General features: G+C 42.9%; 1 protein-coding gene across 2 annotated transcripts in view; it reads right to left on the bottom strand.

The window, feature by feature from the left end:
- Window positions 1–16277, bottom strand: part of ZDHHC2 (zinc finger DHHC-type palmitoyltransferase 2) — a 67786-nt gene extending 51509 nt beyond the window's left edge. The window contains exon 1 of one of the 2 annotated variants that reach the window (XM_059909670.1): window positions 15883–16277. In XM_059909670.1, coding sequence (XP_059765653.1) covers window positions 15883–16009 — 127 coding nt within the window. In that variant the 5' untranslated portion in view covers window positions 16010–16277. The remainder of the gene's footprint in view (window positions 1–15882) is intronic. The other variant, XM_059909668.1, reaches the window with a different exon arrangement.
- Between the last annotated feature and the right edge of the window lie 1004 nt (window positions 16278–17281).

The following is a 17281-nucleotide window of genomic DNA, read 5'->3' on the forward strand; positions in this document are numbered from 1 at the left end:
ACAAAAAAAATTCAAATATTTGGTTATATTTCAGTGCTGAGAGCTTGGCTTTCCTGAGTTCTCAATTCAAGAGTTGGGGAAGGAAGAGAGCTCCGGGTTCCGAGGATAAGAGTGAGATGGATTTGCCGGGAAGAGGATTAGGAGAGGACACTGGGACTTCCTGACCCGCCTTCTCAGGAGCAGAGGGAGAGATCATTCTTGAGGTCAGTACAGCCCAGGTACACTCCCTTACGGGAAGATCCCTCACTTGTAGAAACTGGCAATGAAGAGCGACGGAACATACATCTGTCCCGGAAAGGGAATTTGTAATCCCTACCGTTATCAAAATTTTCCAAGTTAGAAGTTCTTCTCTCTCTCTCTCTCCCCATTTCTTTAGCAATTTGACCAAATCATTGTTCTCAATACCTAAGAAGCTCTACTCTGCAGAAACATTTGGTGTAAACTCTGACTTTCCCAACTGAAGGCTGGGAACACACCGAATGTTTGTACTTAATTATTAGGGATGTGTGGGTCTTCTGATTTATCAGTTTTGAAAGGGGAATGAAGATTTTGTCTCACGATTATGGCCCTGAAAAAACTCACTGCCACTTTCGTCTCGGCAAAGAGAAAGACAATTCCTGACTCACTGAGTGTACTAAGCAGTACTGTTAAACAAGGGAATCTGATCTCAGGGCTGGTCCCTGGCTTAGTGTCCTCACTTCAAAGCTTACTCAATGGAATCCTATGATCCCTCTGTCTCAGTTAAAGTAGAGGAGATTCCCAGTGCCAGCAAGTTGTACAGATTTCAAGGCAGGTGAGTTTATTTACCCTGTTAGACAGAATTGTACGGGTCCCCCCTCTTCCACACATGGCTACAGCTCAATTCAAGTTCCAACAATGCCTGGGTCTTTTCAACTCCAGTCTCCTTCCTTTCCAATTCCACATGCCCTTCTTTGGGTTGGCCCTGAGAGGCATGACCGACTCCTCTGAATCAGGCAGGTTGGTGTGAACAATACACCTTCAGCAAAGTTCTACCCGGTTCCCAAATAATGGTTGTCTACTATTGGGGGAAGGTCAAGCAGAGACTTCAAATCCTGAAAGCATCCCCTTCATTAGTCAGAACCCAAATTTTAGAACTGGAAGGGCCTTAATGATTATTTTGCTCAGTGTAACTACTCATCTTTCTTATATATGTATGTATTTATGTATTCGTAGTAAGCAAAAATCCCACTTGTATTTTGGTTATTTCAGCATTTAAAAATACACATATAGGGCTTCCCTGGTGGCGCAGTGGTTAAGAATCAGCCTACCAATGCAGGGGACATAGGTTCGAGCCCTGGTCTGGGAAGATCCCACATGCCACGGAGCAGCTAGGCCCGTGAGCCACAATTACTGAGCCTGCGCGTCTGGAGCTTGTGCTCTGCAACGGGAGAGGCCGCGACAGTGAGAGGCCTGCACACTGCGATGAAGAGTGGCCCCCGCTCTCCGCAACTGGAGAAAGCCCTCGCACAGAAATGAAGACCCAACACAGCCAAAAATAAATAAATAAATAAATATAAATTAAAAAAATAAAAATAAAAAATAAAAATAAAAATAAAAATACACATATAAGATCAGATGGAAAGAATTTTTGTAGTGTATTTTTTAATGTCATTAGATCAATCCCTTATTACCTGGTGTACTCAGAATTATCAAAGAGGACAATACTGAGAGAATTTTTTTTTCACTACCAAACATTAGCTTTCTGATTTATTAAGTAGAAAAATCAGTGCTTCTTGTGTGCTTCTCCATGGAAACAGATAACCTTCTAAAACTATCTCCCGGGGTTAGCAGCTACATGTTGAGTACCAAATGACCAGGGCACTTATAACAGAGCACATATAACATATTTAAAAATTAAACCAATATTTCTAGGCTCACGTAAATTATCTGACACTTCTATAGTACTCCAGAGAAAGAAACGAACGGGACAAAGCTATAATTCCAGCCTTTGTGTTTATGATGTTCATCAGAATAGAATTTACAGTGGCACACTTGAAGGGATGAATTAAAAGATTTAAAACCACATTAGCACCAGCAATAATTACTGCAGTAGAGCACTGAGTCGCAATATCTATTAAAACATGCAAAGGTATTAAACTATTCACTGACTCACCCTTCTGTACTGGGTATTGAAGGGTGAGTCAGTATTTTCTTTTATAACAGTATTTTCTTCACTGTCATATATTCATGAAGTAAACTTCTCACACACACAATCTTTCTTTGATCTCAGCTTGAATTACAGTATGCCTTGTTCCTCTTACTTGCAGCAAATCATACCCTTACTCTATACTGCATTTACCAACAGCACTAGCACAGCCCGCCGGCCAGTAATTGCCGTGATAGTACCTATATTCAGTTGCAGCAAAAGCAAATTTGACATAGTTGTAAACTGGCAGGTCACAGATGAAAGACGGGCCCTACTACTGCTTAAGGCACAGTATAAGAGCACAATAGTATACAAGTACCACCTAATTATAAGTAGACGTATTCATTAATGTAAACAGGAAGTTCTACGCAATTGTGTACAGAACTAAGACAGTCATCAATGCTTGGACTGAGTCTCTTTCTCTGCTCAATGTGTGAGCTGAATCTCATGTTTCCTACTTGTTTCTCTCCACCAATTAATGTACTGATTTTTGTTTTCTGTTCCTGAAACCACTGTCACTTACTCTAGATCTGCAGGCAAAACAAATACCCTGATATTCATTCATGAATCGTGTTCACTCCCTGTGCTGTGTATAAGGACCTAGCTCATGATTAACACCGTGGGATACTGACGCATCCACAGACACAGGTATGTTTCCTCGACTTCTCCCCACCAGCTCATGCCACCAGCTCATGTTTACCCAGTATATGTACCATTTAAACTCATAACATGTTGCTCTTTAAAAAGATAAAATTTCTACCAGTTATCATTAGTGCTCTGGTTACCCAAAAATTGTTGTTGAATTTTAGACTACGTACAGTAGGCCAGCAGCCCTCAACATTTCTGCCTTGGCCGTACCTGATGGCCGGTGTTCTCATGAGGGACACAGTCCCTAGGAATGAAGAAAGCTACTGCATGGGCAAAATGGAGTTACTCACAATTCCCTGACCACCAGCTTTCCTCCTGCACTGTGAAAGGGCAAGGTAGTTAAAAACTACTCCGGTGACATTGATATGGACCTCACAGACACTTCCAGAGACCTTCAAGTTTAGATATGTTTACAAGGGTATATACAGGCTTCTCTGGAATCACACTTCCATCAAAATCACCTGCTCCAAGAAAACAGCATGGCAGGCCTCAAAAATTAAACACAAAATTACCATATAATCCAACAATTCCACTTCTGGGTATATACCCAAAGAACTGAAATCAGAGACTTGAACATGTATTTGCAGATGAATGTTCACAGCAGCATTATACACAATAGCCAAAAGGTGGAAACAACCAAAATGTTCACCAACAAATGAACAGATAAACAAAATGTGGTGCATAATACAATGGAATATTATAGACCATTAGGAATGAAATTCTGACACATGCTACAACATGGATAAACCTTAAAGACATATGCTTAAGTGCAATAAACAGACACAAAAAGACAAATACATGGTTCCACATATATGAGGTACCTAGAATAGTCAAAGTCATAGAAACAGAAAGTAGAATGGTGGGTGCCAGGGGCTGGGGGAAAAGGAGAATGGGGAATTATTGCTTAATGGATGCAGAGTGTCATTTTGGGAAGATTAAAAATTGCTGGAGGTGGATGGTGGTGATGGTTGCACAGCAATGGGAATGTACTTAATGCCACTGAACTGCACACTTAAAACGCAGTCAAAATGGTAAATGGGTACAATGGCAAAATTTTATGTTACGTATATTTTATCACAATAAAAACATTTAAAAATCACCTGCTCCAGAGACTATTCCCAAACCACAAATTAAACTAATATTCACCTGTAGCTAAAGTTTTCTTTCTCATCTCTGGTTATTTCTACAATGAAGGAATTTTGTTGTTTGATCTTTTTAAGAAAGTAAGCTCAGAAGTGGTAAGTAAAGAAAAACAAAGCTTTGCTGAGATGCAGATATCTAGCTAGGCATTTCCACCGAAGTGGTTCATTCATGAGTCTTCCCAGATTCTCAGTGTCTGAGATTCAGAAGAACACCTAGGCAAAATTACAAATTCCACACTTCCTTGGCCTTTTTCAGTGAATGAATGCAAAATCCAAAGACTTCAAGGGTCTTGGGTATTTTTGGATATTAACTGCATACATGTGTCCATCTCAGATTGACAGCTTCAAATTAAAGTTAAATTATGTACAGCATACTCTAAGAAGACTGGGGCAAGGAAGGGGGAGTTGAATATTTTAGAAAGTCTTTCTTTCTTTTAATCTAAAATGGGTAAAAATTTTAGCATTATAAGGGGAGATTTTAGTTAGCTGAAAACTTTTAAAATGGAATATAGCAGCTCTGGGCAATGCTGGCTAAGTTTGAGTGCTTCCTGCAAATGCATTTCACTCATTTTTTTAGTGATTATTTTATATTTATATATTAGGGCAAATATTTTGCATATTCTAAATTGTTCTTAATCTTTTAACTTTTCAAATGGGTTATAAAATTAATGTTGTCATCTAAATCCTTATTATAAATGATTACATTTCAATATTCAGAAAGAAAAAAAAGAGGCATTTGATTATTATATTTGTGTATTAGTTCACTAGGGCTGCCATAACAAAGTACCACAGACTGGATGCCTTAAACAACAGAAATTTATCTTCTCACAATTCTGGAGGCCAGAAATCTAAGATCAAGATTTAGCAGGTTTGGTTTCTTCTGAGGCCTCTCTCCTTGGCTGACTTCTCCTTGTGTCTTCACATGGTCTTCCCTCTATATGTGTGTGTCCAAATTTCCTCCAATCATATGGTATTATGACTCATTCTAATGACCTAATTTTAATTTAATTACCTCTTTAAAGGCTCTATCTCCAAATACAGTCATGTTCTGAGGTCCTAGGGGTTAGGACTTCAACATATGAAATGGGGGGCGGGGGAAGGGTACAACTTGGCCCATAATAATTTGAAACCATAAAAATATTACAAACTCATTTACGAACATCTGAGTGATCAAATAATAAAAAGTTAAGCAGGTAATTCTCTCGTAAAGGATTCACGTTCTTTGAAGCTTGAAATGTCTACTGCGATCACAAAAGGCTCATTAAACAAGTTCAGTGGGCATCCATTCATTTAAGAGAAGTATGTCTTGAACGCTACTCTGTGTCAGGCATCAAGGCTACAACTGTAACCAGACATTGTTGCTGCTCTCAACGAAATCTTCTACAGGTAATCTTCAGATAATAAGAAAGTTAAGCTTATCTAATAGAATAAGGTCTTTTTAATTTGGATTGAAGGAATAACAGATATCCCAGCGACTCACACACTGCTATATGTGTTTCATTTTAGTAAAACTTTAAAAATTAAATTTGGGGGTCTTCAGAGCACAGTCAGTAATAAATTAAAACAAGAGTTCAATCTCACATTGTTAAATTCTCAGTCCTTATTTTACTTGACGTATGAGCCTATCTGTCAACATCGAGTGCTCCCTCCTCCTTGACACCTTCTCCTCCCCAGGCTTCAGGACCCCACATTCTCTTAGTTTTCCTCCACTTCACTAGTCGTCCCTTCTCAGTCTCCTTTGCTGGTTCCTACTCATCTCCTCAACTCTCAGTGCTGGTCATCTTTGGTCCTCGTCTCTGCTCAATTTACGTTCACTCTCTTGTTGGGACAAATGTATCCGATGTTAAGTCTTTAAATCGATTTAAACGCTGAGGACTCCCAAATTTACTCCTCCCGCCCAGACTCTCTTCCCAGTGCCAAGCTCATCTACGCAACTGCTCACTCAGCAGCTCTGTTTCCATGTCCACATAACACTGGTGATCTACGGTCACCCCATCCCCACCCAGCTCCGCTCTACCTACATCTTGTGCATCTCAGCTCATCTCCATTCGTCCAGTTGCTCAGGCCAAAACATTGGCATCGATTGGCTCCTTCCTTTCTTTCACAACTCACAAATGTCTGTCAGGAAATCCTGTTGTCTCTAAAAAGAAATGCAGAAGCTGGCAACCTCTCTCCCTTCCCACTGTCCCCACCGTGGTCTGACACATCATCATTTCTCACCTGGATTGATGAAGCGGACAGCCCAGAGTACGCAGCAGCCAGGATGATCTTTTTAAACGTAAGTCACAGCATGTCACTGTGCTAGCCAGCACTCTGCCACGGATCCCCGTTCCAACCCAAGTAAAGCCAAAATCCTCACAATGGCCTATGAGGCCCCATAATCTGTACCTCTTCTGCACCTCTCTGACCTTGTCACCTACGTCCCTTCCCCCTGCTCACACCCCTCCAGCCAAAATCACTTTGTTCCTCCTCTAACACGCTCACACCCTCCTGCCTCAGGGCCTCCATACTGATGGTTCCCTCCGCCTGAGATGCATTTCTTCCCAGTGCAAGCATGGTTCAATCCCTCAGCATCTTTGAGTCATTGCTTAAATTCCTTGACCATCCCACCACACACACACACACACACACACACACACACACACACGCATGGATAAAAAGATGTGGTCTATATATACAATGGAATATAGCTTGGCCATAAAAAAGAATGAAATCTTGCCATTTGCAGCAACATGGATGGACCTAGAGTGCATTATGCTAAGTGAAATGAATCAGTCAGAGAAAGACAAATACTATGTGATTTCACTTATATGTAGTATCTAAAAAACAAAACAAATGAACAACACAACTAAACAGTCCTAGATACAGAGAACACACAGGTGGTTGCCAGAGGGGAGGCTGGTGGGGGGAGGAGAGAAATAGGTGGGCGAGATTAAGAGGTACAAACTTCCAGTTGCAAAATAAATGAGTCACAAGTATGCAAAGTACAGGGTGGGGAATATAGTCAGTAATTATGTAATATCTTTGAATGGTGACAGATGACAACTAGACTTATTATGGCGATCTAAAAACTAAAAAAGGAAAACTTCACTGGCATTCCCAATCATTTTTGCTCTGCTTTTTGCTTTTTTGTCATGATACTTAGGACCCTCTAACACATTATATAAGCTACTGTGTCTCTTATTTGTCCTTCCTATCCTCCAACTAGAATGTAAACTCTAACAGTCGTTAACAAATATTTTTGAATGAATGAATAAATTAGAAAGGTACTCAATAAATTATGGATGGTTTGAAATGCATTCAATCCTTGGATTTTAAAATTGCTTGCTAAAATGCAAGTTTATGGGGGCCTACAAATGAATCACTGCTCTCCACCCCCTCCAACCGACATACAGCTCTCAGTTCTGCATATCTTAGTTTTTAGATATGTCCTAGTCCTGGAATAAGCTGCATTTCATTAAAAATATGCTATAATTAAAACCTTGATTAAGTCCAGCTGGTCTCTGCCCTTCATCCCTTCACACTAATGGACCTCCCTGGAGGTGCCCTGTATAATCACTAGTCCTAGTTAAGCACATAAATCCCTTATTGCCTTTCTTCCTACAACATGTCACATGGAGTTGGCCACCAAGTAAAAAACCTGATCACATATTAGTCCCTGCAATTCAGAGCAGGCTTGGGACTTACAGTTTGAGGCTCATAACACTGAAATCTTTTTCTCGGTTGGTAAATGGTACCAGGTGTCTCTCATTAGGGCTCAGCATCAGCTGTTTTGGAGCAGGCTGTTTTTCCCACTATCATATGCCCAATGTGAATTATACGGACATTACAGAGACTGTACTTTAAGTTGCACCATCTCTCACATCCCTACCAATTTGGTGAAAAGCCACACTTTAGATTCAGCCACCTACTACCTCTCCTGAGATGACCTTCGGGCCCCCAAAACCATCAGGGACACAATCTAGTCTGAGTTTTCAGTCACCTCATTCTAAACATACTCATTCAAATACAGTGAAAATCCATTTTTTACATAATGCAATAAACAAAGTCAGAAATTTAATTTTATCTATATATATAAGAAAATAGATAAGCATTACAAAGCATTCTGGTCTGCCAAATTTCACCGAGTTACAATCAAATAAATCTATAAAGTTCTTGGAAATATATGAGCTGCTTTTTACAAGGACTGTATCTATTATAAGATGACCATGAAGATGAACAAATTACCTTGAAACTATTGTACTCTTTGGATATTTGGTTTTAAAGGATGTAGAGAAAAAGGTTTTTTGATTATTGCTTGGTGTTTATTTTACTGACAAACTGATCTGGACCATTCTGTTCCTTTAGGGTGGCGATGCTAGTGAATAAATCCAAAGAGGTCAAAATACTTTAAGTATAGCAGGAAAGCTTAATTGACACTCTACATGAGGAGAAATTTCAGGATACCATGGAGAAATACTGGCAAAGAAATAAAGCTCAGTCATCTGTAAAAGCACTTCTCTTTCATTTGCATTTAAAAATGTAATCAACAACATATCTAAAATGAACTACCATCAAGTATGCATTTTAGAGTGCAGAGAAGCGCTAAGATGATAAATGCAGCAGATATTTTTGCTCCAGTGTCTCCCAAATAAAAATGGATTTTTAACATTTCTGGCACAAATATTTATAATTGAATTTAAAAGTCAGTCAGATGAAAAGTCAAATTAGGAAAAATGATACACAAATGTTTCAAATGTGATTTAATTTTAAAGGAAAAATTTCAGGCAATCATAGCCGGTTACTTAATTGCTAACATATGCTTCTTAAGAAATCAGGTCATCTACCTCCTCCCAGCTGCCCTCACCCCACCTGCTGCCTTGCAAATTCCACCCTTTTCCATTCTCAGCATTTGACTGAGATAACAATTAAGATATCATAAAACTACCCTTAAAAGAATTAGAGAAAAATATTTCAACAATGTTTAATGGACTATTAAAGAAATTAATTCAATTATGTTATACTTTTACTATTAATTCTCTGTTATATATCTACATGGTAATACAAAATCGTAGGCTTCCACATACTATTAAGACTATCTTTCTAAGCAATCTTTGTAAAACTGTTTGCCCAACGGAGAACATTAAGAATCTATGGCAGGGGCTTCCCTGGTGGTGCAGTGGTTGAGAACCCGCCTGCCAGTGCAGCGGACACGGGTTCGAGCCCTGGTCTGGGAAGATCCCACATGCCGCGGAGCAACTAGGCCCGTGAGCCACGATTACTGAGCCTGCGTGTCTGGAGCCTGTGCTCCGCAACAAGAGAGGCCGCGATAGTGAGAGGCCCGCGCACCGCGATGAAGAGTGGCCCCCGCTTGGCGCAACTGGAGAGGGCCCTCGCGCGGAGACGGGGACCCAACACAGCCAGAAGTAAATAAATAAATTAATTAAAAAAAAAAAAAAGCAACAGTCTTTAAAGATTATCTTTATAAAAAAAAAAAAAAAAGAATCTATGGCAAATCTATCATTTTGCAAGTAAGATGAGATAGTATTTCTCCAGTCATCACAATGTTGGAGTCTCAGGGGACCCACGAACTCACCACTTCCTAGAGGAAAGAAGGCTGAGAGACGTGATACAACAGTCAAAATGCATGAAATCAGCAGTATAAATTACAACATGTAAGTCCTGGTTCCATTTTTCTGAGAAGAAAAACCACAAATTTTCCATCAAGATGAAAAAGAAAAACAAATGAAACAAAGATCACTGAGAACTCTCCATCTACACTAATCTCTGGAATATTTGTCCTTTTGGTTTGTTTGGTTTTCGTCCTCCTGGCACTTCTTCCTACCACGGAGGCCAAAGAGATCAAACACCTGCTCTTGCTAAATAAACCCTGTTGCCTGGGGTGTGGGCACGAGAACAGGTCAGCCAGCTGATGCTCCCAGGACCATCCTTACGGAGTCACAGGGAGCAGGGGTGGCCACTAGGGCAGCAGCTCCCGCCAACGGTATGGCATCAGCTCTGCTTCACCCACCTGCTCTTGGTTTCTGCTCATTTTCTAAGCTAGGTTCTCCAGTCTTCCCATGGATTCAATGAGTTGTGTTCAGGAAGTTCTCACATTTACCCACCAAGTCACAGGCCCTAAGCTGAGAGCAGAGTAAAAGTTGCCCGAGCATTAGGTAAGAAATGAGGCAACTGAAACAACCACGTAGCATGTAGCTGAGGCAAAAAGTACCGGTCATAATCTCGCTCTGAGGTGTTTATACGTGGTAGATCGATAATATGATTAGCCAGGCATTACCAGTGAAGCGCTCTCCGTCAGCTCGTCTCACGTGCTGTATTGATCGTTCTGATTTAACACTGGCACAGCAGCCAACTCACAGGCTCCCGGGACTGGGGTGTTTCATCTTCCATTTCTCCTTCCTGCCCCTGTGCCATGCGAGCCGCATTTTGAAAGTTACCAACCCTTCTCCTCATGCGCAAGCTGGAGGAAAGGCTTTAGTTTTGTTCTGTTTTGCTTTTCCAGAGGCAATTTTTCCCCTTAGCTGTGAGGAAAAGATGTCTATTCAGTTCTCCTCTAAATCATCTCGGGGGGAAAAAGTGCCTAGCACATAACAAAGGTTCAATAAATGCTTTTGAATGAACCCTGCTCAAAACCCTCTGAAGCTGGCCTCTTTTTAACCTTGCGGAAATGCACCTTCTCTAGAGACAATTATCTTGACTTAAGAAACCACCCCTTCAGCTTCTGCTTAATTACTGGAAACACTTGAGCAAGTATTTATTTTGACAGCATGGACACGGCACTCTCAGTAAGCATTTGAAAGTAAACTTTTTTTCTCCACAACAAACTTTAAATTGAGTTTTGACTTCTAGACCCTCTTCTCTTACCTATTTACATTATACAATTGTTTCATAAAAATCAAACACATTAATTCATTCGACTTTTAGTGAGCACCTCTGCATGCTAAGTACCATGGTAACTGCGTTACCTATGTCATCTCTAATAGGATTTAATAGCAAACAGTAATGCTGCATTGTCCAATATATAAATTAAAAAGCTTTCTGACACACTAAATGGAACCAAGAAAGCATTAAGCAGAGTCTTTTTTTCTCCTTTCCCACTGACCATTTATATTAAAGTCAAATGGTACATAGGTCAAGAATTTGGAGTACATCACATTTTATACATTTGAATTTTAGATTTGAAGAAATGCTGAGTTCTTATCCCTCTATTTGGACAATTAAAAATCTTGAAAGTATTTGATAATATCAAGAAAAGTTAAAGAACTAATATATTTTAAATCAACTGTCAACAAGAAATAATTTCTAAGTATTTAGGCATTAAACATTTAGCATGTGTACATCTTCTATGGATGTGCTTTCTGTGTCATTTAAAACTATTTTAATAATTATAGATGGTAACACTTGTATTCTCAAGATCATTTGTTAGTAGTTTTTTCTAAAAAAGTTTTAATGTCCTGCATAATTTTTAAAAATGATAGTTTACCAATAACAAAAACACAGTTCTTTCTCTGTGGGGCTCAAATTCATTTCATGATGGAAAACAACTTAGAGCCCCATTCAGTCTCCATCCTTGAACGTGCAATGGCCTTGAATTAATGGTAGATCACAACAGAATCCACGTATGAGGCTTTATATGTTTTATCCTTAAAGATATCCTTAAAAGAAGGAAAACGTAATTTTCTATCTCCTAAACTGATCCCTAAGTATGTAGACTAATTCTTTGAATTCTTGAACATCTTCAATAATCACTGTGGAATATAAGAGGTTGCAATCATTTCTGAGAGGTGTTTATTAATAATAAAGACTGCAAAACCATGAGTAAAACCCCAATATTCTAATGGTCTAACTTCTAACATACTCCAGGGTCAGCAATCTATTGCCCAAGGGCCGTCTGGCCTGCTGACTATTTTTATAAATAAAGTTTTATTGGAACACAGTCACACCCATTTGTTAAATTATCTAAAGTTGCTTTTGTGCTACAACAGTCGTGTTGAGTGGTTGTAACTATCTGGCCCAAACTATAAACCCTTTGAAAATTGTGAAATCATTATATAAAGGCTGTTTCCCTTACTTTCAGAGCTGTGTTAACTCTTATTAAACAACAACAATAAAGTTTAATGGACTTGCTAAAGGACTTCACTGGGCTAGAGAGATGCGGTGAGGGGTCTGCAAGGAAAGGGAGACATTTGAACATTTGTACCACAGAAGCTGAAATCACATTGGTTAATTTGGAAGAAGGACATAGAACTGGTAGCAACTCTTGGACATTTAATGTCTGCATCTACAAATGCCAGAGACAGTTGGCCTAAATGATCTTTAAGCTTTGCAATCTTCATGATTCTCTGAAATGACTTCAGTAAATCCATAAGCAAACTCAGAACCATATGAGCACACAACTTAATAATAAATGTTTCATGGCACCTGCCTAAGGTGAAGGCAGGGAAGGAATACATTTTAGAAAAGTGAAACCAAAATTATTAAACAAGGGTATGTGGAGCTTTCTGGTACTATTCTTGAAACTCTTCTGTAACTTTGAAATTATTATCAAATTAAAAGGTATAAAAATAGTTAAAACAATTTTAAATGTTAGCACTTAAAAGGGAAAAACTTCAGTTACCGTATTCAGCAAAGTTAACACAGCGACTGCCATAATGTTTCTGGAAAACACATAAGCCATGCTTAGTATGTTCCCTGAACCAAGCATGCCTGCAGATTACCGTCATTCCCTCTATTCTGCATCCTAATTACCCACCTTACAAATTTTACCCTTTGAATTTATCTTACTTTATGGAAAATGAGCTAACTAGTAATTAAAGGGATCAAAAGACAGAGAAGACACAAAAGAAGCTGGAGTGGAGAGAGTAGTAGGAGGGAGAGGGAGGGACTAGAAGAGACCAGTTAATCAATTAACTAGATAAACATGTTCTGAAATGATCACAAATAGCAGCAGCTCTGTCTTCTCTCTTCTTTGGTAGACTAGGAAGGAAACTTACCCCAAATACTTGACTCTCATACAATATATGTACATCCCATATATTTTTTATGTACACATATTCCAAAGAGATATGAGTTTATTTTTTCTAAAATACAAACACTAAGCAAACATTATGCTAATTGAAAAAGTGCCTAGAGAGCCACACACATCCACGTTGTTAAATATAGAAACTAACTGTAATGAGAATCATTATCTCCAGTTTCCAAGGATACCAGGGTAAGCACTACTCCTAAATTGCAGTTAATTCAGCAAAGGGCACAAAGTAATTTATATTCAGGGTCATCTCTGCTGACAGCAGATACAGAAGCAAGGCCAGGGTAAACCGCCCTGTTTTTCTATTCTGTTTGTTACTCACTCTAATTCCCAACCCCCAACCCCCATCCTCTGGTCCCAACCCTGGCCAATGTTTTATGGGTAAAATTTGGAAAATCTGATGGTAAATGGCAACTTCCAAGAGAAACAGAATCCACAAAGGGCAGGGCCATCAGAGATGCGAATAATGCTGGGGGGTAGGGAAGGTTGGCATTCCTCTCTGCTTTGTTTGTGAAAAGGAGAGAAGCCTGGTTTTGTGTGCCTGCCACACTAGTGGCCCTTTTCCCGGTGCCTGTAAGGGAACTGTACAGTTAATTTCAACTTCCCACCCAACCAAGGCTATCCAAGCTTTTAGAGCTTACCCCTCCTAAACTGCCATAGCGTCTAGAATCATTTTCAATTTGCTGTCTTCTTTACTCTAGGATCTAGACTTTTCATACGATTACTTACAATTTGTTTCTATAGCTTTAATAGAAAAACTACTTTCTGACAACTTCAGAGAGATTGCCTCTGAATCATTTCGTTGTTGTTTATTCAAGGCTATTTGTTGATTGCTTTCAACATGACAGGCATTGTACCAAGCGAGGGAGGCAATGACGAGAAGTGACATGAGACTTCATTCTTGATCTCCAGGGAAAGTATCAAAAACAGGCCATGTCACTTAGGCAGTTTAAAAAGAGGCATTCCCCCCTCAGTCAAATTTTCACTTACTAAAATAGTGATGTGGATTTCATGGATATTTTAGATTTACCTTAAACTTACAGAAATTAAAAATATATAAAATATATATAAATAATATCCAGATAAAACAGCGGTTTTCCATTTAGCTCCTCCATCACCTGTCCACTCAATACAGTAAGACATCCTATGTAGAACTCAGCTGGGGCAGAGGTAATCGAAAGGGAAGAAAAGCTCTCCCAGCCTTCATGTGTTTCCTCCTGATGGGCATGAGACTGCATCAGGCTAAGCTTCTTAGCTTAATGTGATAATGTAGGTGAATAAATTGCCTGTTTTGACAACTGAGGCCTTCTGAGACTTTCCTCTTTTGCACCAGCTACAGTAATTTAAACTGCTCACTGCTTCTAAGAGGAGAAGGAATGAAATACAACAAACGTTTCTAATAGTTATGTAACATTTCAGTATACCTCAATAAGACAAGTTGTTTTAATATTAATAGCTAATACAAAAAGTACAACATGTTTCTGAAAATTTTTTCCTATACATTTTTGATAACTTGAATGCTACATACTCAGTTGCACTGTCTTGATGATTTCGGTACCCAATCCTTTTCTTTTTAAAAAAAGCTACTTTTGTACTGAAATATTGTTTCTAAATTCAATAAACAATATAGTAATAATATCGAATTTTAAAACTATATGAAATGGGAAGTTAGTCTCAATTCTGTTAAAAGTTATGTCAGTAATTATTTTGCTGTATTATTCTGACACCTATCATTTCTCACAAGGGGCAACATTTTGAGGTAAGATGGCTTCAGAGAAGATTCTATGTCTGAATCTTGCAGCTTGCAAAACGCTTAAATTGAGAAGGTTCAACTAAACAGGCCACTATTTAACCTTTCTCCTGGCCTCACCGGAAGCAAGTGCTCCGGAGGGCGAAAACACAAAACACAAAAAGCGTTCTCAAGTCACTGGCAGAAAGGTCATCCTCTGGTTTATCACCTTTTCTGACAACACGATGAGCTTTCACAAAACCTCTAAGGTAGAAACCGGCTTACATTAAGGAACAGAATTGTATTCCCTAATCGTGCGTGATCAACTTTTTTTCTTCTCATCTTCAGCGCTGCAAATACCCCATCCAACCGATTCTGGAGCCTAAAACTTGGACTTGAGCCACTTGGCTCTCTGGATGAAAAAACATCAGATGGTCGCCTCCTTTTTCCCTTCCATTATTCTAACATCTAAATTACGGTCTTGCGTACTGCATATATCTTCGAAAATACTTTATAGTAGCTCACCACCCACCCACCTCCACCTCCTCTTCACTAGCAAGTGTCCAATTGGCAATGCTCAAAGATCATAAAGGCAGCAAAAACGCCCCTGAGGGCTGTCACCAATTTTTAAAAAGTGGATTAAGGACAACCAGAAACGGGCAGCTCTGACACGCGAGGCCACCGTCCCCCGCGCGGGTCTGGCGCAGCTCAGATCCTGGGCCCAGCTCGGAGCCCTCCAGCCTCCAGCGCAGCCTCCCCGGGCCTCAGCCCTCGGCGGAGGCTGGGGCGGCGGACACCGCCGTTGTCCCGGGTGCCGTCCTGCCGAGGGCGGGGGTGGCTGCGCTGCGCGAGCGTCGGGGTGGAGGTGGCACCGTAACCGGAGAGTTGCGAGGGGAAGGCGACGGTAGCGCGAGCGGAAGGAGGCTGCCCCGAGGCTGTTTTCCACCGCGGCGCCGGCCGAGAAGCAGCCAGTTGGCGGCGCCCGGGACGCGACAGGCTCCGGGATGGGGAGAGCGGGCGCGCGGCGCCGTGCGCTCGGCGTCCCCGCGTCCCGGGACTGTCGAGTGGGCGGCGGAGGGGGCGAGGGGCGAGCGCAGAGGCCGCTGAGTGGCCGGGCCGGCCCTCCGGGGGCGGGGGGAGGGCCGAGCGCGGGCGGGCGCGCACTCACCTATGCACAGCTGGATGGCGTAGGCGTAGTAGGACCAGCCGAGCAGGAGGCTGATGAACACCACGGGGATCCAGTACAGCACCCGCCGGCACCGCCGCCTGACGCTGCCCGGGCCCGAGGGCGCCATCTTCCAGCCGCATCCACCTGCCCAGCTCCGCCGCCGCCGCCGCCGCCGCCCGCGGGCCTGGCTCCGGGGCTGGCTGGCCGCGCCCGGCGTCCCCGGCGGGACGGGCCCGGGGGCGGCGGCCGGTTGCTCCGCGGCCACTGCCGCCGCCGTGGCGCTAACTCCCCATCCCGCAGCCCCGAGCCGGCGCCGCGGACTCCCGGCTCCTCCGTCCGGCGGAGGCGGTGGCTGCGAGAGGAGGGCGCGGAGAAGGCGGACGGGGAGGAGGCGGAGGCGGAGGAGGTTGGGGAGGAGGAGGCGGTGGGAGCCTCCGCCCCGCCTCCGCGCGTCCCGCCCGCGCCCCAGCCCCCCCGCGGCCGCCTGCCCGGCGCGGCCCGCTGCGCCCTCGGGCGGCCGCTTGCGGCGCTCCGAGCCGTCCCCGCTGCGCCCCGGGGCCTCGTGCCCTCGTCGCTGGGCACCTCAGGGGCGCCCGAGGCGGGGAGTGAAGGCGTCCACCTTGGCCCTCCCGCACCCGGCTTGGCCCCTGGGCTGGGGCGAACGCGCCGGGCAGGGGGCGAGGACCCTTGGCGGCGGACGCGGGCCGCGGAGACGCGCGCGGGGCAGGGCCGGGAGGGGCAGACCCGGGAGTCGTGCGCACTGACCGGATCCCTCGCCGGCCCCGCGCGGAGGGGGCGAGCCGCCACCCCTGGGGATGCGCCTCGACGAAGTCCTTAGGCGCCGAGGCCAACGTCCCTGCCTCCTGCTAGGAAGGGAAGCCTCAACTTGCGGGTCTCGGTCAACAGGCGGGGGGCGGCGAGGGCGGGGCTGGTGCTCCAGACCCGGAAGCTGGCGCGAGCGGCCGGGGCGCCTCCTTTGCACGCGGCGTTTTGGGGGGACGCGGGAATGCACCACCAAGAGGGGCTGCGGGGCCGAAGTCCGCCGTGCACTGTGCGTGAGGAGGAAGCACCTTGGGTTGTGAATCCAGAGACCACCGGAGTTAGAAACACAAATCTTGTGCTCTGAGAATTTGAACTCTTTTAAGCCACTTAGGGATTGTAGGAGCAGCCATCTATCTCCACCAACGCCTCCCGCAAGGCCGGGGCTTCTCTCGGTGTACGCTTTTTTCCTAGCCGGTTCTTCACTACAGTGTTTTCTTTTGTGGTGGCAATTCTCAACTTAGCATACAGCTGGTTCTAAAGTGATTGCTAAAAACCCCGAAAGAATCCTGAAGGTAGTGAGACTGAAGGCCCGGCTTGATGGTTGCTGAAACGGAAAAGAAACGAATGCTTCCGAGAT

The sequence above is a fragment of the Balaenoptera ricei genome, chromosome 21, assembly GCF_028023285.1.
Source record: "Balaenoptera ricei isolate mBalRic1 chromosome 21, mBalRic1.hap2, whole genome shotgun sequence".
NCBI classification, from domain to species: Eukaryota; Metazoa; Chordata; class Mammalia; order Artiodactyla; family Balaenopteridae; genus Balaenoptera; species Balaenoptera ricei.